This window comes from Oratosquilla oratoria, chromosome 4 (assembly GCF_046742065.1).
Source record: "Oratosquilla oratoria isolate Oo_2021 chromosome 4, ASM4674206v1, whole genome shotgun sequence".
Lineage (NCBI taxonomy): Eukaryota > Metazoa > Arthropoda > Malacostraca > Stomatopoda > Squillidae > Oratosquilla > Oratosquilla oratoria.
This window is the reverse complement of record NC_134780.1, coordinates 40,499,765-40,521,161: the sequence shown is the minus strand read 5'-3', so window position 1 is coordinate 40,521,161 and position 21,397 is coordinate 40,499,765. Positions and strand designations below refer to the sequence as shown.

Sequence of the window (21,397 nt, the reverse complement as noted above, 5' to 3'; positions counted from 1 at the left end):
AGGGTTGTTTGAGCTAAAAGGCGAGAAGTAAGATACGCGGAATGGGTGGAAACAAAGCCCCAAATGCGTGCACTAATGAAGGATAATATACCTGAAAAAATATATAGCTATACATCATGAATCTCCTGAAATATGTTATAAATGGGAACACTTAGCGTATAAATGTCAGAACAACTATCGATGTAAGTGCTGTGGTATAAATCACGACTCGAGAGAATGTAGTGAAAAGATTAAGAACAAAGAGAAGGTCGTCCCAAAATGCTACAGTTGTGGAGAAGAGCATGATGCAAATTCAAGATTGTGTAGCATCCAAGTGGTACAGGTAAACTGGTAGCAAAGCAGCCAGAAAACAAGCGACCTGTTGGCAAAAACAGGACGGTTGGAAATGTATGGGAACGAAGGGAAAAGGAAAGGCAAGAAAAAAAAGACATAACAACTGCAGGAGAATGTTGAATTGCAAAGCACACAAATCAATATTGTAGAAACACTTGTTAGTGAACCAAGGGAATTGAAAAACTTGTTCATGAAAAAGGAAAGCTGGTTGAATGAATGTGCAAACAGGAAAGAAACGTGAATGAAGAGCCAAGGGAAAATAAACGTAGCAAGGGACCTGATTCTTTTAAACAAATAGACAAACTATTCAAAAGAAAATGAGGAATGTAACAAAACCAATGAGAGAGTGCAGGTAGATTATAGTTTATTTGGTAACAATGTAACCCTTTTGGTCAGTGCAGTAAGACAATACTTTGTAAGCCCAAATGATGAACTTAGCAAAGGTAATTGAATCGACAGAGAAAATTTGTGAGGATTTTCAAAGAAATTGAGGAAAATTAGTTAAAATGTATTACACGGAATATTAACAGTATATATTAAAGAGCTACTGATATCCACTCGTATGTTTTGACTAGTAAGGCGGATGAATATATTGTTCCAAGAAGTAGGTACTGGTGTAAACTTCAAATTGGCTGGATATCAAAAGTTTGATCTATTTGTTAATTAAACAGATAATACAAGAGGTTTGACTAGTTTTTTGTCGAGAATAGTGTTCCAACTAATTTATGTATGGCTACAAGAATTAATGGAACTGAACTACTTTGTACTAAATTACATTTCAAAGATTGCGTAATTTGTGTTGTGATTATTTATGTACACGCTGATACTTTGTATATTGATGACTTGCCACAATGTATACATAATAAAACGTGACTGTGCGGGTATATTGGCATTGTCATGAATGGAGGAGGGGAGAATGGCAGAACTTCGCCTACTGTTATGAATTGGAAGAGGCGAAAATATTTATATCTAATTTATGTTGATTATTATCCAGGTTCGGGAAAGAGGTATTCGTTTTAAAATTTTATTTACAAAATGAAACCCTTTAACAACCACATTTGATCACAGACAGTAATTTAATTTTAATACAACTTAAAATCAGAAGACAAGAATCACGCGTGTAACGGGACGGGTGTAACGGTATCGTTACATCGTTTCCATCCAACGTCACTTGTAGACACAAAATGTAACGGGGTCGTCACATCATCACAATAAGGGGTCCACTGCACAAACGCCTCTAAGTTTTTGTTTCTTTATTGTCGTATCCAGTATAAACTTAGTTCAGACACTATTACACAGTCTTATCACTAAGGCACGTCACTAAGAACCGACTCTCTCCGAGCTCCGTGCATTGCCTTAAGAAGGCCGGAAACTCCTTTTGTGAGGTGCCACGCTCGTATAAACTGAATTGTTTATGCGAGCTGGATTTAGTTCGTCACATCTTATTTTAATTTACATAATTAGTTTATAATTTAGTCTGACAGCCAGACTATAATATATATCCAGGGGAGGTTCGTCAGTATACGTAATAATGTGTTTATTACTGTGTGGTTATTTGTGTGATCGCGTGTGTTCGTGTGTGCATGGTGACTGGTGGCGCGGCAGGAAGTGCTTTGTCGGCAGATTGGTCAGCGAAATGGTGCTTGACCGTCGGCGGACGGTGAGTGAGTGAGTGAGTGAGTGAGTTATATGACTGGGCTGGTGTGAGCGAGTGATGTGAGCGAGTGATATTACTCATCATGTATATGGTGGCGTATACATATCGCTCTCCCCCTGGGGTTAGGTGGCTCCCGGCACCTAAGGTACATGGTTTACAAAAGTATTTATATGGGTAATACATCGAGAACAAAAAATTCAGAGACACAAAATCCTGTGGGATTAAAAATGTGCAGATGGGGGGGGGGTGTTGTTGAAGTGATTCTGATGTCCCAAGGGGGATCATGCACTGTAAATAGGGGTAGCGATGTTGTGTCTCAGAAGTGTAACGTTGTGTCTCACCAGATTACATGTTATATTGGATTTCACATACACTGTTTAATTCACTTTTTAAATGTTATGGTTTTTATGGTTTAACACTATCATTGTTGGGAGTGTTGTTTTTCTAAACACTGTTCTATGGTCAGTTTGGTGTGTCACATTGCACTTGTTTTATTTCATAGTATGGATATATAGTTTCCGTAAGAATGTTTATGGTATTTAAGATATTGGGTGAGACACAAGAATAACTTAATCTAGGTTTACAATAATTTGGGTAAGGAGGTGGAAAGGTTTTGGAAGGTGTTACTTCATGCAACAGAATATGATTATTATTATTAGTATAAAGAGAATGATTAAGAGGTAAAGGGCCGTGGAGTTATATGGAAGAGTCCTATGATGTAAGTCGAATGAGTCCATGTCAAAAGTAGTCGATGTTTAAGGTGGGTAATTAATGATGTATTTACTTTTGGAGGATGAAGGTTATGTCTCAGTGAATGAGGATATGTTTATCTGACTCTCGCTAAGGTTATATTGGTCGGAAGGAAGTAGAGAAGTTTTGATAGATATGTGGAAAAGAGTTCTTATTGGAAATGGGCCATTTTAACCTCCACTGATAGATACATGACGTCCTGCATCTTCAGGGGCGAGAGCTAGAGTGCATGTTTAGTTGCGTCGACGCAGAGTCATGGGATGAGACTTGCGTATTGGTGATTGGTGTGTGTCTGTGATAGGTGGGTTGTGGATGGGAGGTGAGATTGGGTCGAGGTTCAGTTTGACCTTTCTTAACTTCTCTCCATGTATGGTGAAGGTGGTGTGATCAGAAGGATCTGTTAGTAGGAAAACATTGTTAGGGAGTGAACTTGTGACTATGAAGGGGCCTAGGAATTTTGGTTTGAGTTTGTTTGTTCTACCTGAGTCTTTTACCATGACTGTGTCGCCAGGTGCTATGTCAAGTGGAATTGACCGTTTGTGTTGTTTTGTCTTTGTCTTTTCCTGGGCTTCTTTCAGGTTTGCTCTAACTTTTTGTAAATTGTTTGCATACCTCTTTTGATGCAGTGTGCGAGGTTATCTAGGTTGTATAAGGGTGGGGGTGGTTGGTTGAATATTTGGTAGGGTAGGCGCATTGGTTGGCCGAAAATGATCTCATGTGGGGACATCTTTGTTGCGGAATTGACTGTGCTATTGATACTGGCTTGTACCTGTGGTAGCCAATCTTCCCAAGTGTCCATGAGGTCATTGACCAATGGTCTGAGAATTTCTAGGACCTTGCGATTTGTTCGCTCAGTCAGACCGTTTCCCTGGGGGTGGTATGCAGTGGCAAATGTTTGGTCAATGTTGTAGAGATGTGCTATTTCGCGCATCACCTCATTTTTGAATTCTGAGCCATTGTCAGATAACATTGTGTGTGGTATGTTGTATTTACAAAAGATATTGTTGACCAGGGTTTTGGCTACAGTCTCTGCTGTTTTGTCCTGGAGTGGTATTAAGATTGTGTATTTAGAGAAATAATCAACTGCTGTGAGTACATAATTGGAACCTTGATGGCTCGTTGGCATTTTCAGTAGGTCAATGCCAAGTGTTTCCCATGGCTCAGCAGGGAGTGGGATATCTTTTATGTTGATTTGCTTCAGGTTAGGGCCTCTGAATTGGTTGCAAGTTACACAAGAATCTATGTGTGTGGTTATATCTCTTTTCATGTAAGGCCAGTAATATGTGTGCCTAGCAGTGTTTAGTGTCTTATCTCTGCCCGAGTGGCCTCCCATTGCACTGTCGTGCAATATGTGTAGGAGCTTGGGGACTACGGCTCTGGGGATAACAGTAACCTCTCTTGTATTAATGGTTCTCCTTATGACTCCGTCGACCAGATTGAGTTCCTCAATAGGGACAGGTGGTCGGGAGTGTAAGGGGGTTTGTGAGATGAGATGCTGTTTTATTGGAGACCATATTGGGTCTCTGTCAGTTTCATCTCTGAGTTCTTGCATAGGTATGCATGTGGTTTGGGTTATGGGGGTGATGTGAGTTTGTCTGCTCAAGCAGTCTGCCACTACGTTAGCTTTCCCAGCTAAGTATACGATCATGGGATCGTAATCAAGGAGAGTTGTTTTCCATCTAGCAACTCTCCCATGTAAGTCTTTGGAGTTAAAAAGATAGACTAGGGGTTGGTGGTCTGTTAGTATGGTAATCTTGTAGCCTAAAATGAGGTATTTAAAGTGTTTTAGTGCCCATATGATTGCAAGTCCTTCTTTGTGTGTAGTTGAGTAGTTATTTTCAGTGTTGTTTAAGACTCTACTTGCGTATGCTATGGCGTGTTCTTTGCCATTGTCATCTTTCTGTTGTAGGACTGCGCCTATTCCTTTAGAGGAGGCGTCTGTGTAAAGAAAGAATTCTTTCTTCATGTCAGGGAAAACTAGTACAGGGGCTGTGGTGAGTGCGTGTTTGAGAGTGTCGAAACTTTGCTGTTCTGTTTCTGACCATTGAAATGGCTCGCCTTTCCTTGTGAATTTGGTCAGAGGGGAAGCAATATCAGCAAAGTTTCTTATGAAGTGTCTGTAATCGGAGGCTAACCCAATGAAACCTCTTGTTTCATTAGCGTTTCTGGGGGTTGGGAAATTGTTTATTGTATCTATTTTATCTGTGGTTGTGTGGATCCCTTTTGCATCCACTTTATGGCCTAGGAAGGTGAGTTCCTTCATGAGGAATCTACATTTCTTTAATTGAATCTTTAATCCCGTATGTTTGAGACGTTTGATGACAATCCCTAAAGTGTTAAGGTGGTCTCTTTCTGTGGGACTATATATAATGAGGTCGTCTAAATAGACGAATAATGAGATTCCTATCATGTCACTGAAAATGCGGGTCATCAACCTTTGTTGGGTTGAGGGGGCATTCTTAAGGCCAAAGGGCATACGTTCGAAATGAAAGTGTCCTTTGTCAGTGGAAAATGCAGTTACGGGTTTTGATTCCTCTGTTAGTTCGACCTGCCAGAAGGCTGACTTGAGGTCTATTGTGGAAAAAACAGAGTTCCCGTTGCCAATGCATTGTAGTACATCTTGCATGGCGGGGAGGGGGTGTGGGTCAGATTGAGTTAGGTTGTTAACTTTTCTGAAGTCAACAACAGGGCGTAAGGTTCCGTCTTTCTTAGGGACCAAAAAGAGGGGACTGTTCCATGGGGAGTCTGAGTGGGAAATTACGCCTTGGTGTATCATCTCATGTACACTGTCATTGACTTGGGATTTCCTACTGTGGGGTATGCGGTAAGCGGGGGTGTATGAAGGGGTGGTGTTTGGGGGAATTTGGATGTGATGTTTGATTATATCACATTTGCCTAGTGGTTCGTCTTCTAAGGCGACAGCTGATCTATTCCTCTGTAGGAGAGCTAATAGCTCGTTATGACTTTCTCCGTCAGCTGATGTCGTGATTTGGTCTGGGGGAATAGGGGGAAGGGGTTGTGTTGGTCTTACTTGGTTGATGTGTTGCGGCAGTGGTTCCTGGATAGGGGAATTATGGAGATGGACTGCGCAGATGTTTGTATTCTTCCTGATTTTACGGTGTTGGTCTGAGATGTTTGTTAACATAGCTAGTGTATGTTTATTTTCTGATATTGTGTCCCAGGAGGACTCAATGGTTATGTTGTTAATCCTGGACGTGTCTGAGTCGATTATGACGTCCTGATGGTCTATTGCACCGGGTATGTATAGTGGGACTGTTATTGAATGTCTAGGGGGTATGATGACTGTGTTAGACATCAGTGCCTTTGAGGTGACATAAGGGGGTGGTCGGAAGAAATAGCTGTTAGTGGGATTGGGAGTATTGAAGGAAGGTAGACATGAGAGATGTTGTGTGTCTGAGTCGGGTGTCTCAGGAACTGTTGACTCATTATTTACATCTCGGAAGGAGATTTTGTTAGTCTCAAAGTCTATCTTAGTTTTCCAAATCTTCAATGAGTTTAGTCCTATTATACCTTGTTGATCAAGACTCCATTCATCAGCTATGTGGAAAGGTGTGAGACCTACCTTACAATTATTGACTTCAATGTTTAAGTCTATGGTGTCGTGTAGAGAAATTGTGCTCCCTTCTATTAGGAGTCCTTCCATATTGGAAAATTGAATTTGGGGTGGGTCATTTAATGCTTCATACAGAGCTCTTGGGATGATGTTCAGGTTTGTTCCTGTATCAACCATCATGTCAACTTTAAGTTGGTCTAAGCTTACTTCTAGGGTGAGGTATTTGTGTTGTGTATGAGATATTCCTATGGTGGTTTGGTGCGTGAGGCTGGTACACGTTCCCCCAATCGTTGTTGAGTATTGGTTGTCGTGTTGGAGGGAGCTGTTTGTCGAGGGGTGGTGAATAGGTTGTTAGTTCTCTGATACGGTTGTTGTTGTGTTTTCTGTAGGTAACACTCTTTGTTGGAGTGAGTTGATGTTTGGTGTAGGTTGCAGTATTTGATTGGATGTGTTGGTATAGATAGGAGTGGGTGTTTAAAGGGGGGTGGAACTTGTTTGTTTTGATTCTGAATTTGACACTGAGCATTCGTATGTGAGGTAGTAGCATGCACTGAGCGTGGGTGTTGTTTTTGCTGTGTCCAACACTGGGCATCTGTGTGGGAAATGGTTCCATGAACTGAGCAAGGAATAGGGTGGTGTTGTACCTGCGTGTGTTGCTTTTGCTGTGTCCAACACTGGGCATCGGTGTGGGAAATGGTTCCATGAACTGAGCAAGGGATAGGGTGGTGTTGTACCTGCGGGTATTGTTGTTGCTGTATGCAGTCTTTTGTGTTGTGACTGTTTGATGAATGGGGGTTGCTGTGAGTGAAGGCTATTTAGTCTGGGGAGATGGTTGGGGGTATCTAAGGATACATTGCAAGCATTCATGATATCTAAGATATAGGTATAAGCTAGAGGATTTCTAGTGTCTAGTTCCCTTTTGGAGGCTTCCTTTAAACACTTTGGAGGGAGTTGGGAGAGATAGGAAGCTATTTCAAGGAATGTTAGTAGGTGTTTTGTTGGGATTACATTTTGACCAAATTGATCAGTGTGAGTCCAAGGAGAGTTATTTTCTAGGTCTTCTCTGACCTCTTTCATTCCGTTTGCAACAAAATCCATAATGTTAGTAATGGAATGTGGTTGGACTCTAGTGTTATTGAGGAAAGTGATGAGAAATGAAATGTTGTTAGGTTGTTTGTTATGAAAGACCTTAAGAAGGTGGCGTTTATATTCCTGATAAGTGATTCCACATGCAACTAAACTGTCTAGCATCCTTGCCTTTGAACGGCAAATGTCAGATGGGTTTATTTTCTGACGGCACAAATTTATTTTATCTGTCTCCGAGTATTGGATGTTCTTGGAGAAGAACAGGTCACATGCTGTCAAGAAATCTGTAATGGATAGTCCACTATCTTGGGAAAAGGTTGGGATTTCTGTGAGGGGGGTTATGGTTTGATAATTGTTAATTATTGTTGGTTGAGGTAGTGGGTAAGGGTAATATTGTGGGTTTGGAGGAAGGTTAGGTGGTGGTTGGTGGTATGGTGTGGAGTGGGTTTGAACAGGTGGGGTATGGGGGGAAGAAAGGGGGAAGTTTTGGTACTGTTGCTGAATGGGAGGGGGGTTATTATGTGTTGGGATATGGGGGTTGGATGGATTATGGTTTATAGGAGGTTTTGTTTGCATATTTGGTTGGATGGGAGGAATGGGTGGTTGTGATTGTGAGGGGTGAAAGGGGTCTACTTGAGGAAGCTGGTTGAAAAAAGGTAAGACATCGTTCTCATAAGGAGGGTCTATTGGGGTATCTGCATTAGGATTAGTTTTGTCAGGATTATTTAACTGGTCATTGGTTAACTGGTTAGAGGTATTGTCAACCTGTGGATATAGGTAAAAATGGTCTGGTTTGTCATTGCCAATTAAGTCTTCTGTGTGTATTTCCTCTTTGTCACTGGATATGTCATTTTGGTGTTTTTCTTCTCTAGACTTTGAGAAGACGCTATGTAAGCTTTGTTTTAGTTTTGACCTGGTGGCAAAGGCCATGTTGTTAAGTCATGTATTAGTTAATAGTTAGTTTTGATTTGTAATCTAAGAAAAAAGGAGCTGTTAAAATATGAATAATAGGTATATAGTAACTAAGGGTAATATGTTATGCTTAGATATGGGAAGGGGGATATAGTATGTCAACGGTTATACAGTATAATGGGATTACAAAAATCATAAAAATATATGTGTATATATAAAATAGTAATAAAATGTCATAAAAAAAATTTTACAGCAGTAAAATAGGTTACATTGATAAAAATGTATAAGTTCTATGTAAATATTGAATTTTAAACATATAAGAGCTATTTGTTTAATTTATGAGAAAGGTATAATAACCAAAAAAAGGTGTATATATGCTATATACATACAGGGAAGTTGGTAATAATGTAATAGTATTAACTGTTGAATATATATGTATATTGGTAATTGGCAGATTAAAGAGTATTACTTAATGATAATTTTTGGAGAGAAAAAAAATTCTAAATGACAATATGCTAATATAAGTGCGAGATTACATAGTTATATGGCTAAGGTGTACGTGCGTTGAGCACGTGGGTATCTGTAGGTATAATGGTTACCTTGATACCTTGAGCTGAATCGAGTGGTATGTCAATGTCCGGCTGGGGGGTGGTGTTGCTGACGTTTCGATTGTAGTAGTCGAAAGCAACGTTTGGTGAAAGCGGTTGATGTGGAAGGTGGGTATGCTGTCTTGGGGGATGAGGTGGCTGTTACGCGGGTCTGTGCGCAGCCGGTGTGAATCCTCTAGGGTGGATGAATTATGCTCGCATGTTATGGAAAGGGAGACAAGGCGAGTATCAGGGATGGTTTGAATGGGTAATGTATGGTTATTATTACGGAATATATTGGTATTAATTGTAAGGATTTATGTTACCTTTATAATGTTGATTTTAGTAGTGGGAGATCGGCCTGTGACGATTGCCCGTGATGAATAGTGTGAACCAAGTTCTTGTTCTTGAGAGCGTTTTGTTCAGTGCGGTTATTTGTTCGTACTTGTATGTAGTTGGAGAAAAATGGACGGGTTTGAAGTTCACCGTAGAAGGTACACCGTAGTCTCTTCAGAGTAGATGGGTTGCGAGGTTTGCTGCCACCAGTGATGTAACGGGACGGGTGTAACGGTATCGTTACATCGTTTCCATCCAACGTCACTTGTAGACACAAAATGTAACGGGGTCGTCACATCATCACAATAAGGGGTCCACTGCACAAACGCCTCTAAGTTTTTGTTTCTTTATTGTTGTATCTAGTATAAACTTAGTTCAGACACTATTACACAGTCTTATCACTAAGGCACGTCACTAAGAACCGACTCTCTCCGAGCTCCGTGCATTGCCTTAAGAAGGCCGGAAACTCCTTTTGTGAGGTGCCACGCTCGTATAAACTGAATTGTTTATGCGAGCTGGATTTAGTTCGTCACATCTTATTTTAATTTACATAATTAGTTTATAATTTAGTCTGACAGCCAGACTATAATATATATCCAGGGGAGGTTCGTCAGTATACGTAATAATGTGTTTATTACTGTGTGGTTATTTGTGTGATCGCGTGTGTTCGTGTGTGCATGGTGACTGGTGGCGCGGCAGGAAGTGCTTTGTCGGCAGATTGGTCAGCGAAATGGTGCTTGACCGTCGGCGGACGGTGAGTGAGTGAGTGAGTGAGTGAGTTATATGACTGGGCTGGTGTGAGCGAGTGATGTGAGCGAGTGATATTACTCATCATGTATATGGTGGCGTATACACGCGAGATAAGATTAACCCTAAAAATACTGTTGTGTAAAAACTCGGTGGGAGAAAACAAAGATCACCCACGAGAAAACAGAATTGACAAAAGCCCCAATTCAACAATAACCAATCCCAAAAGGATGAAACCACGGGACTAAGAACAGAATTGACAGAAGCCCGAAGACACACCAATTCAAGAATAACCAACCTCAAAAGGATGAAACCACGGGACTAAGAACAGAATTGACAGAAGCCCGAAGACACACCAATTCAAGAATAACCAATCTCAAAAGGATGAAACCACGGGACTAAGAATAGAATTGAGAAAAGCTCGAAGAGACGCCAATTTCAAATTAATCTCAAAGGGTGATCCTACAACCCTACCAAAACCTCGCACCAAACATAGGGTGTATTTCCTTTAAAATTGATAAATAAAACCCTAGGTGATATTACATACCTTTGTGGGCAAAACGTCTCCACAAGGAGACAGAAAGGCAGGGTCTCGACTCGTCGAGATGAGGAAGAAGAAGCAGCCGCGAGAGGGTTGGTGTTTATTTATTTAACATTAGTACATGCATATACTTATAAACATATATATATATATATATATAAAGATGAGCGGGCCACAAGCCCTCCGCTGGGGCTTCCGTCTCGATATTTTGCCACCATGTTTCAGCGAGGGGGTGAAGCGTCTCGCATAATGGTTAGCAATTTGTTGGGTGTGTTGAGAGAGCCCGCCTGACCTGACCAAGTAGGCGGCCAAAGCTTTCTCATCCTGTTGGGCCCTCGACGGGTTGCTGCCTTAGTTGAGCTGTGGCGGGGCAGTGAAGGGATCCGATTTAGGGAATGTCTTTTAGTTTCTCAATTTTAGTTGTGTGTGATGTATTACTAGACAGTTGGAGGTACTAGTGTGTACATCTAGTACATCTAATTCGTCTCCGGGAAGATGGTGAGCGTCAGGGGCTTCTAGTGGCGCTATCATCTATGATAAATGTCCAACTGGTGAGGTGGAGATTAGGTGGGCTGCCATGATGATGCTGTGGTGGTCGGTGATTGAATACAACTTTCATTCTTGGGGGGTTCTCTCCTAGGAGGTTCAGCGGCGGCTGGAAGTGTTTACGAATGACGGGGCATAGGAATATGCTCTGGGAATTTAAAGGGTGTTGGTGCAGTAGGGGGTTGCTTGACTCGATGGCGGCGGTTAGTAACCACCTGCCACTCACCTCCTTGGGGTCCTTTGTCCTCCTTGGTGATGGCTGCGCATGACATGCGCTCGGGATTGCCTCCCTCCTTCGCACCAGTGTCCCCTGAGGGGGAGGGGTTGGGAGGGGGAGGCAGCGTGGTGACTAGCTGAGAGGACGGGCGGGAGCAGCTGTCCTCAGCGGAGGTGGTGGCAATGATGCCCAGTTCACTGGACTCCATTTCAGGGAGGGTTCTCTCCTTATCCGGAATGGATCGTCGTCTCTTTTGTGGTAGAGTCGACTCATCTTCTTCCTCGATGGAGGAGAAGATGGAGAAGGTACTCCTAGTTGGGTCCTGACAAGCCCGGGGAGTGTTGCATGGTATCGGGTGAGTCGTGTGTTTGACCGATGCAGCGGACAAACGGTGACTGAGGTGAGCAAGAGGGTGTTGACCCTCTCTTTTAAAGGGCTCACCAATTGACCTGATAGATCAGTGGAGCCATTAAGGTCGAAAGGGCAAATAGGAAGTTTTTTTCCTATCCCACTTTGAAAAATAGCATAAAAGCCTAACCCACATACGCAACCTTAACTCACACACACAAGAATATTATGCACGTAATAATAAAAACCTTAATACTAACACAAAGAAAGTAAAAAGGACAATAAAATAATAAAATGGCAACTCGACATGCGCGAAGCACATGCCCAGCCAGCTGCCGGCGATTGAAAATGTTACCATATGAAATACATTTGTCTACAATTACAATATCTTTTAAATACAAAGATTTGCGTACGGCATAGCGTACTGCGAAATGGTAACAGAGATACACAACAACCAGTTGTAAGACATCTGGTCACATTACATAAAAAAAAAAGTATATAAACTAAAAAGAGACATAACCAAATCAACTTGGCAAATCTGCGCCCTGATGCTAACGTACACGGCTACTTGACCTGAGGGCAAGGCATTAACAAAAGACGCCGCTGATCTGGCCATGTCTGACCCACTGGTTGTGTCAAACTTGTCCACAGCTGGGCGATGAAAACTGCGTGCTGGCCGACAACTTGCGACCACCACACAAAAAAAGAAAACATTTGGATACGTGACAGCATGCAGGTATATTAGTATGCTAATATACCTGTATGGTTTGATGAAGAGATATCATTTTAATAATGGTTGGCCAGATAAAGAGAGTTGTGTTTTGAGAATTTGGAGAGCTGCGGTATATGAGGAAAGGATACGAACGGAGGAGAGGGTACGTAGAGAACTTTTTTATACCCTTTGATGGTAATTATAGTTTGTTTGATAAGGTCTAATCATTACGATTATACTTGGTGTGGTCATCAAAACCAAAGAGAAAGTTTAATGACAGGAGACATCATGGATGGAAACATTTTATGCAGGAGACATTATGAACCGCAAACCATGTAGACGTTTTGGGTGGAGACATAATGTACCGGATCCGGTTGGATCTATGCAATAAGAAATGACAATTACTCAAGTAAATGAAAAAACGAGCAAAACGACAAACTGACATTGTTTACGTCATACTGTTAATTGTTGCTTGATTACGATCTGGGATCGTATACTTTTTTATTTCCATCTTCCATGTGGCGTCGTCACTTCTGATCAGTGGCCACTAATCATCTTGGTCCCTTCCTACGTCTCCCTTCCACCTAAAATCACCACATGCTCGATGTCCCTCTTATCGCTTTCACCGTCAACCACAATTTCCACCTCTCCCCCCCAAAAAAAATAAAGTTCGTCACTCCTTATATCTTGCCAGTTGCATGTCAACCTCTCACACATTTTTTAGTGAACATGTGTTTTGGGCTCTCTCATTACACTTTTCTCATGGTTTCAATCACGTTGGTGGAGGGTAGTTGGCAGTTGACACATTCGAGTCTCCCTGTACGGTTCAGCGACCCGGTAATTAGTTCAATAGATATTTGTACTCTTGACTTTCTTCGATCATATTTTATAAAGCTTTACCGTAGATATACAAAGGATTACAAAGGCCGAGCATGCCGACAGGAGACCTTTTGATCCATATCTAGGTCGGATGCGAGAAAAAAATCCTATTAATAATAAAATAATAAATAAAAACTATGATAATGTAAATAGCAAATAAAATACATAAATAAATGCATAGGTATAGTTAAATAATAAACAAACAGGTAAATAGTAAATAATAATAAATTGACATATAACTAATAATAAATAAAAATCAGACAAACAAATGATAACAAAACAAAAACAAATAATATAAGATAAATTATAATCATTACAGCATCTTACTTAGGTATTTATCTAAATGATTCTTAAAGCTTTGAACTGAACTACATTGCACTACCTGTGCAGGAAGTTTATTCCATTCATTAACTACACGGTTGGCAAAGTTGTTTCTACCTACTTCCAAATTGAATCTATTTCCGGATAGTTTGAGACCATTGTTTCTTGTCTGATTCTCATTCAATGTGAAAATTTTGTCACTTTTGATGTTGTCAATTCCCTTTAGAATTTTAAAGACCTGTATTAAGTCATCTCTGAGTCTACGCTTTTTTAAGGAAAACAGATTCATATGTTTTAGTCGATTTTCGTATGATTTATTTTTGATATTTGGAATCAGTTTTGTGGCTCGCCGTTGTACTCTTTCCAATCTGTCAATGTCTTTAATGAGATTCGGTGACCATACGGAAACAGCATATTCCAAATGTGGACGAACTAACGATTTATATAGCTTGTTAATGAGTGATGGGCTTTTGAAATCAAAAGATCGCGCAATCAGTCCCAGAATCTTATTTGCTTTCTCAGAGGCTGAAATACACTGCTTGGATGATTTGAGGTCGTTACTGATAATTACGCCGAGATCTTTTTCACTATCCACTTTTGTTAACGAATTTCCAAATAACTTGTAATTGTACTTACTGTTATTTTTACCTATGTGCATTACCTTGCATTTACTTGTGTTAAATTTCATTAGCCACTTTTCAGACCATTGCTGTAATTTATCTAAATCTTCTTGAATATCTAATTGGTTTGAGTGATCATTTGCCACTCCGCACAGTTTTGTATCATCACCAAATTTGGAAACAGTAGATTTTAGTCCATGGTCTATATCATTTATATATACTATGACTCGACTCGCCCATAACTTGTGACTTGAGATTACTTCTAAGAGTTGAAGAGAAAATTGTGTATTTATTCTCAATTGTTGTGTGGTTTCAGATTGGGCAATATCGACTGCTCTTGAAGTTTCCACATCAATTAGTGGTCAAGTCGTTACGCCGGTATTCGGGTTCCGGGCGGATTTAAAAGTGGATAATTTTAATAAGAACCCCCTTGAAAATTATCAAAGGGATCTATGTTATAAATATCCCAGTGAAAATGTCGATTTCGCTGATATATGCTAATGCGCAGGAAACCAGCCGCGGATTTTTTCCACTTAATCGATATGTCCACTGAGTAGTGGCTTAATCTTCATGGTCGAAAGGGGCAACAGACGCTAAATATCATACGGTGGTGCAGTCTAGATCTCTGCAAAATAGCAGCTAACGATTATATTCAGATATAATTAATACTACAGGTAGTTCCCGTCGTGAGCGGCCGTTTCGGTTCCGGATGTTGCGGCCTCACGAAATTGTTCACTCCAGACGTTTCGGCCCCATTCATATATACCGCTCTGAACTTATTTGGCTTCAAAAGGAATTTTTTATTTTATCAATTTAACAAGCACCTGGCTGCGCCGTGGGTGCTTGGCCTGCGGCGCTGCTCGCTTCGCTTCGCTTGAAAATCTTTGTTGTTTCGTAGAGAATCATTTAACTTAATCACCTTTCGATGAAATTCCCGCACAGATTCCTTAACACAAAAATTTTTGACAGCCTGGTATAAGCTTGGAAAATTTTGGGCATGTTCATTCCGTAGTCGTCAACTCAAACTCTTATCATTTTGTAAAACGGCTTTTGAAATTTTCCGAGTACCTGTAACCCACTTCCAAAAATGTCGTTGACTCTTCTTTTTGTCGGCTTCGGTTTCTAAAGGCATTGTTCCTGGTGGTCTAATCGTAAGATTTGTTGCCCTCTTTTTTAACGGTTAAAACTTTTATTACACACGTGTCCCTTTTTGCCGGTTCAGTGGGGGACAAACATACACCCGGGTTCATTAAAAGACAGCCGGGACACCCAGGTTCATTAAAAGACAGCCGGTAGTCATTTAAATTTTAGTTATTCTTTGATGTTCCTTCTGACCTAAGGTCAACCGCTTATCTTTGTACTTGGATGGCTACCTTAAATGGGGGAGATCTGACCTTGATATATGAGACCATCTCGTTTTACCGTTGGCTATAGAATTTTATATAGAATTACAATTTCATCTGTGATGAACAATGCTTTTGGTTTAGAAGTTTTTCTGAGAGCCACAGCTTTCCCGCAAAGACAACTGGGCCAACAGATTAATTTTGCCCACGACTTGCTTTTCAGAAATAAAGTCAGCAGGAATGGCAGAGACTGTAATCATGGTGACAGGGGGTTCTGGATTGGTGGGCCATGGGATTCAGCTTGCACTGGAGGAGGACAAAAAGCCAAATGAGAAGTGGATCTTCCTTTCTTCCAAGGATGCTGACCTAAGGTATTAAATATTTGTATCTCTGGTTTAATCATCCAGTTCCGACCAGCACTCCACCCGGCACTATTTGTCAAATACAATTTTATTTATAGTCGGCACTTTCTACTCGTCTTTCCATATTATTCTTAAGTTAAGATGGTTGGACAGTTTTTAGGTTGATAAAAACTCATGGTAAAAACAGGAATGAGGTTAAATAACTTCACCCGCTACCTATGGCTTTGTTTACCGGTTAGGGTTAGTGATTCTTTCAGACAACATACATATATAAAGACCTTGATAGCCATCATAATGGAGGTAGCCAGGTGAGCACACACTGTAAGCTCTGGCTGTGTGGGAGAAAGATATAGAAGAGGGGTGACCCTAGTCTCCTTGCTCTCTCTCATTTAGTCATATTTTACAATATACGGGGTGAACACAACATCAGTCTGGAATACTGAAGGATGTGGAATAATAAAGAGATGGTATCACAGGAATGGTAAAGGAGGGTAGCAATAAGGAGAGAGTGTTGAATTTGAAGTCATCAGCATTCTCGTATAGGATCAATATGTTGCCGTTAGGCCATTGCTTTCTTTTACGTAGATTTGCAGTTGTGGGAGACACTGGTTACACGTTGAAACCTAAAGCGCTACTAATATACCAAAGAAATGTAATTTGTCAATCCCATTTCATATTCAGGTTATTAGTTTTATTCTATATTTTTTTTTATACCAGAAATCATGAAGCTACAAAGCTCCTGTTTGAGAAGTATAAACCAACACACGTGATTCATTTGGCGGCCAAGGTTGGAGGCTTGTTCTACAATATAGGAAATAATTGTGATTCTTATGTAAGTATTACACTTGTTATTTTTGGAAGTGCATGGGCACCCTTGGGGTCATCTTATTATACAAAGTAATGGTTCTTACCTTCCTGACTGAATGGTGAGAAAAGATAGATTATATTTCTTGTTTTATATTTATATGGGTAAAGTGATATGTAAAACACATGCTTAGAGTTTTGTGTATATGGCTAAGAAATCCCATAATTGTCGATAAATGAAAGAGTTCAGTAAAGTCTTTTAGGACAGATAAAACTCACTGAGAGCTTACTTTCGATTCATCCACGTTCTTTATACGTCATTGCATAGGTTTATATAGAATAGATTTTTGTGTATGCATGTGTACCTAATTGTAGTATAGTATGCACACACTCAACCTCGATGTCGTCTTTAGAGGAGAGGGAGGTCTTGATTGTGGCAATGGGAGATACCAGGAGAATGTGATTGGCAGTAATTAGGACCAGGGTTTGATTTTGTTTTGAAAATTAGTGGGAAAAATGACAATTGCATAGTTATGGAGTCTTCTTGCAGAAGTAATGGTTTATAAAACAATACAATTTTAAGGTCTAGTTGGGTGGGCCCTAAGCACTCAGCTGTAATAGCTGCCGCTTATTTTCTGTAAATTATTTATTTGCTTCTTTATGCATGTATACGTGTTTCTACAACATGCCTAAAAGCTCTATCAGGATACTTTACCATTGCAGTCCATTGTATGATAATGTGGTTTAATGCCTTGAATTCCCCCTTTCGGAGAGGGCTAGGATGGTACCTCCTTTTTGAAGCATGGAATTTAATGTGGTATGTCTTTATTGAATTTTGAAAACCCCATCTGTATTATTTTGTCTTCACTTCTTTTCTTTCAGAAGATGAATTCCCAAATGAATAGTGTTGTTCTAGATTTGTGCAAAGAGTACAAGGTTCAGAAAGTTGTGTCCTGTCTCTCTACATGCATTTATCCTGATAAGACCACATACCCAATTGATGAAACAATGGTATGAATTAGAACGTAGATTCATAGCTTTACGTTTTTCTTGATTGTTAATGAATCAATGTTGAGTTTCTTGCATTTCCTGCTAAAATATTCCAATTTTATTGGTGTACAGTTATTTGTGTAGAAATTATTGTAGATAATCTCGTGGTTTGCTGATTTTTTTCTTTTTTCTTATTTTCCTTTTTTCACAGATCCACAATGGCCCTCCCCACTTTTCTAACTATGGATATAGTTTTGCAAAGCGAATGGTTGATGTGATGAATCATGTCTATAATGACCAGTATGGTTGCCACTTTACATCAGTCATCCCTTGCAATATTTTTGGGCCACATGACAACTTCAGCTTGAGAGAGGGGCATGTAATACCAGGACTTATACACAAGGTAAGTAAAAGAGTTATGAGAAATATGTATCTGGGGATCAACATATATTGCTTGTCTATCTCTCTATTTACACCAAAAGTTTATACCCATTTACGGGAGTTACCCATCTCACTCTTATACATCGCCTATTCATCTCCGTTTTATCTTAGCTCCTTGTGAATGGTCATCCCTGTCCCCACCCACTGCCTGGGTCAGAAGCAATGCAGCAAGACACAGCACATCCACAGCAGGGCTAGCAGCTTCATTAACATGGTGGCCCTCCGTCCCTTGGCTTCATAAAAAAAAAATACAGTGTTCGTAACGGCATTATTCCGGGTGAGCGTTCCGGCATAATGCCGTGACGAAAAACAAATGCCTTCCATAAAGGGGGGGGGGGTCTTTTCCCGTCACAGCATTTTGCCGGGAACCACCCGTTAGCATGACGTCACCGCCTTCCAACAAACCCCACATACCAGGGCTGCCGTTTCGTAGAATTATTTCCAAAATGTAGAAAAATAGCGATATGTAGCAACTGCACAATGACATGAGGAATTTTTTTCTACATATCAGGGGGCTGTTCAAAATATTCAAAAACTCAAACTTTTGTTTAGAAATCATAGAACTAGTTATCAAATAATAAATAGTATATCAAAATATGACTTTTATTGGTAATTGTATTACTTATAAAATATTGTACCCCAAAAGATACGTTTTTACGGTGTAGAAAAAACTCTACACTAGAGTTTCAGCTCTCTTTTAGCAATAATAATATAAAAAAAATATATATATCTTACTGAATATGTTGGGTATGAGGGCCTTATATATATTCAAGAATAAAAAAAAAATAGAACCAACATTTTGTCAAACTTTGAAAAGTATATCTTGCTATGAAAGTATGCACACGCCCGAGAAAAATGTATGCCCCGGTATGGCAACACTCTCATTCTACACGGCAGTGTAGAAAATGCGGCAACCCTGCCACATACCCACTCAATTCCCGCGTAGCTGCCATGGTGAGAGGAAATGTTGCGCCTTTGTTCGCTCATTCGCTCCATCTATTGTCTGGGTTTCCCTTAGTTTCTGGGCTATACCTTGGTGACTATGGGTAAAAAGAAGTTGTTAACGCCTGTAACTTTAGTTCAGATCATAGGGCTTCACTTAGCTGGTATATACAGGTTCATGTATTCTAATCCAAAGTTAATAAAAAGGTTTGTGTCCCTTTTCTCTACTATATTTGATACTTTAGAAATACACGACGTAGACCCTCCATGAACCTATGTTCACCTGCAACTGTCGCTCCCGGCTCCAATTAAAAACGTTATGTGGATAATTCTTGTGATTTAATTTGTGTTCAGATTTATCTGGGGATGTGGTGTAAATGCACGCTTGAAAATACGTTCCTGGATACTTAATTATAATCATGTGCTGGTCATGTAATGGATGGTCGCCTAAGGGCGTGGATGCACGTTTGTTCGTATGTGTGTTATGATGTAGTTTTCCGTGGATGATGTTACAATATGTAAGGTTACACTGGACTCCAAACAAGAGAAATAGTGGCGAATGTTCGTGTGAATGAGATCTGTGAGAAACTTGGTGAAGCATTTGAAGTCAATGGTGGTGTCGAGTTACCGTCTGTTAAACCTTGGCCTGGCCCCTCGAAGAAGACATATGCACGTACTTTCACTCTCTTCAAAAAGCAGCTGGAGATAACATCTACTATAACTGCTAGAGAGTTGAAAGAAAAAAAAAGCACATCTGCTTCCTGAGGTGTCCATAAGAACAATGAATAGGCGGGTGGCCGAGCTGGGCTACAGTAGACACTAGCAGGTCAAGAAACCCATCCTTACCAAGTAGCAGAAGAAACGTAGGCTGAATTTTGCACTTAGATATTGTAATTGAACTCCTAAACAGTGGTCTGAGGTACTTTGGAGTGACAAAGCCACCTTCACTGGACATGTGTACCGGGCAAGAGGTAGCGACCCACTAGACCCACGGTACACCTATGGGACCACCAAACACCCAGACTCGCTCATGGTTTAGGAGTGTTTCACTGCTCAGGGTGTTGGTGAACTCATAGTGCCCCCCCCAAAAAAAAAAAAAACAGTATATGAACCAATATAATTATCTGGAGGTGTTGTGTGACAATTTACCTGACGCGTTTGACAAGTGTGGGGCTACGGTATTTATGCAGGATGGCGCACCGTGTCACACCGCCAGATCTGTAGTTGGGTGGCTTAAGGACTGTGATGTGAGCTTCTTTAATGACTGGCCAGGCAATTCCCCTGACCTGAACCCCATTGAAAACCTGTGGTCAATAGTGAAGCGAAGTTTGATGGGCAAGGATATTAGTTCTATTCCACGGCTCGAGTCTGCTGTACGTGAGGCATGGATTAATATACCTCCCCAGACCCTCAGGAATTTGTGTGAGTCTTCCTAAACGGCTGAGGGACGTGGTGAAGCATAAGGGAGGCAGCACCAAGTATTAGAACCTCGGCAAGTGTGCAAATATATTTTTATGGTATGTGTTTGTGTTTTGATGTGTGTAGAGCAGCCGATATAATGCCGCGACGAGCACTGTAGAGATGACAAGAAATCCCAATGAGCTGTATCAATTTATAGTCCTTTTACAACCATTCTCCGCTCGTGCCTATCTCTTGACCTCTTTCTTCCTTGCTCAACAGACATTCCCTTTCACAAGTAAAACATAATTTACCCCATACTTCTGAATTTTTCTCCACACCAGGCTTACCTGGCAGAGCGGTATGACCAGCCATTTGTCATCTTGGGTACTGGGAAGCCTTTGCGTCAGTTCATTTACTCTGTAGACCTTGGTAGACTCATAATATGGGTTCTTCGGGAGTATCCAGAAATTAAACCCATAATATTGGCAGGTTAGTATTATCCTATAAATATTGTGGAACCATGGTTCGTACTATGGTCCAAAAGTTGCCCTATTTGCATGCTTTATCGTTGTAATTTGTAAACCCCTCAACAGCACTAGTCTGCACAACTTCTTGGGGATGAACCTACAATAGTTTTTGGCAATGATACAATATTGTCATTAAGGATAGAAGATTTAGGGTGAGAGGTCAAAGAGAGCAGATGGACAGTTGTTAATGGAAGAGAAGATTGAGGGTGAAATGGGTAGTATTTGAATCAATCAACCGTTGCCTCATGTTTCACTAAATGGAAAACCTGCAGCCCCACAGTGGTTGGCAAGTAATTGGAACCTTCCACGGATCTTTCTGGGAAGAAACTCTGGATTATCGTCTGAGTTGTATCACTGTGTGACTGTTTGTGCCACCAGCTCAAAGTGGAAGGTGTGGAGAGCAGTTGACGAACGTCAACTC

At 40.6% G+C, this 21,397-nt stretch overlaps 1 protein-coding gene and 1 long non-coding RNA gene across 2 annotated transcripts in view; both read left to right on the top strand.

Annotated features, from left to right (window-relative positions):
- LOC143024812 (uncharacterized) overlaps positions 1-21,397 on the top strand; it is a 174,665-nt gene that overhangs the window by 39,441 nt on the left and 113,827 nt on the right. The gene's annotated exons all lie outside the window — the stretch shown is intronic.
- The window catches only part of LOC143024807 (GDP-L-fucose synthase-like), a 43,283-nt gene that overhangs the window by 20,331 nt on the left and 1,555 nt on the right, over positions 1-21,397 (top strand). Inside the window, exons 2-6 of the mRNA XM_076184033.1 lie at positions 15,733-15,880; positions 16,589-16,703; positions 17,558-17,686; positions 17,877-18,068; positions 20,791-20,938. Coding sequence (XP_076040148.1) covers positions 15,750-15,880; positions 16,589-16,703; positions 17,558-17,686; positions 17,877-18,068; positions 20,791-20,938 — 715 coding nt within the window. The 5' untranslated portion in view covers positions 15,733-15,749. The remainder of the gene's footprint in view (positions 1-15,732; positions 15,881-16,588; positions 16,704-17,557; positions 17,687-17,876; positions 18,069-20,790; positions 20,939-21,397) is intronic.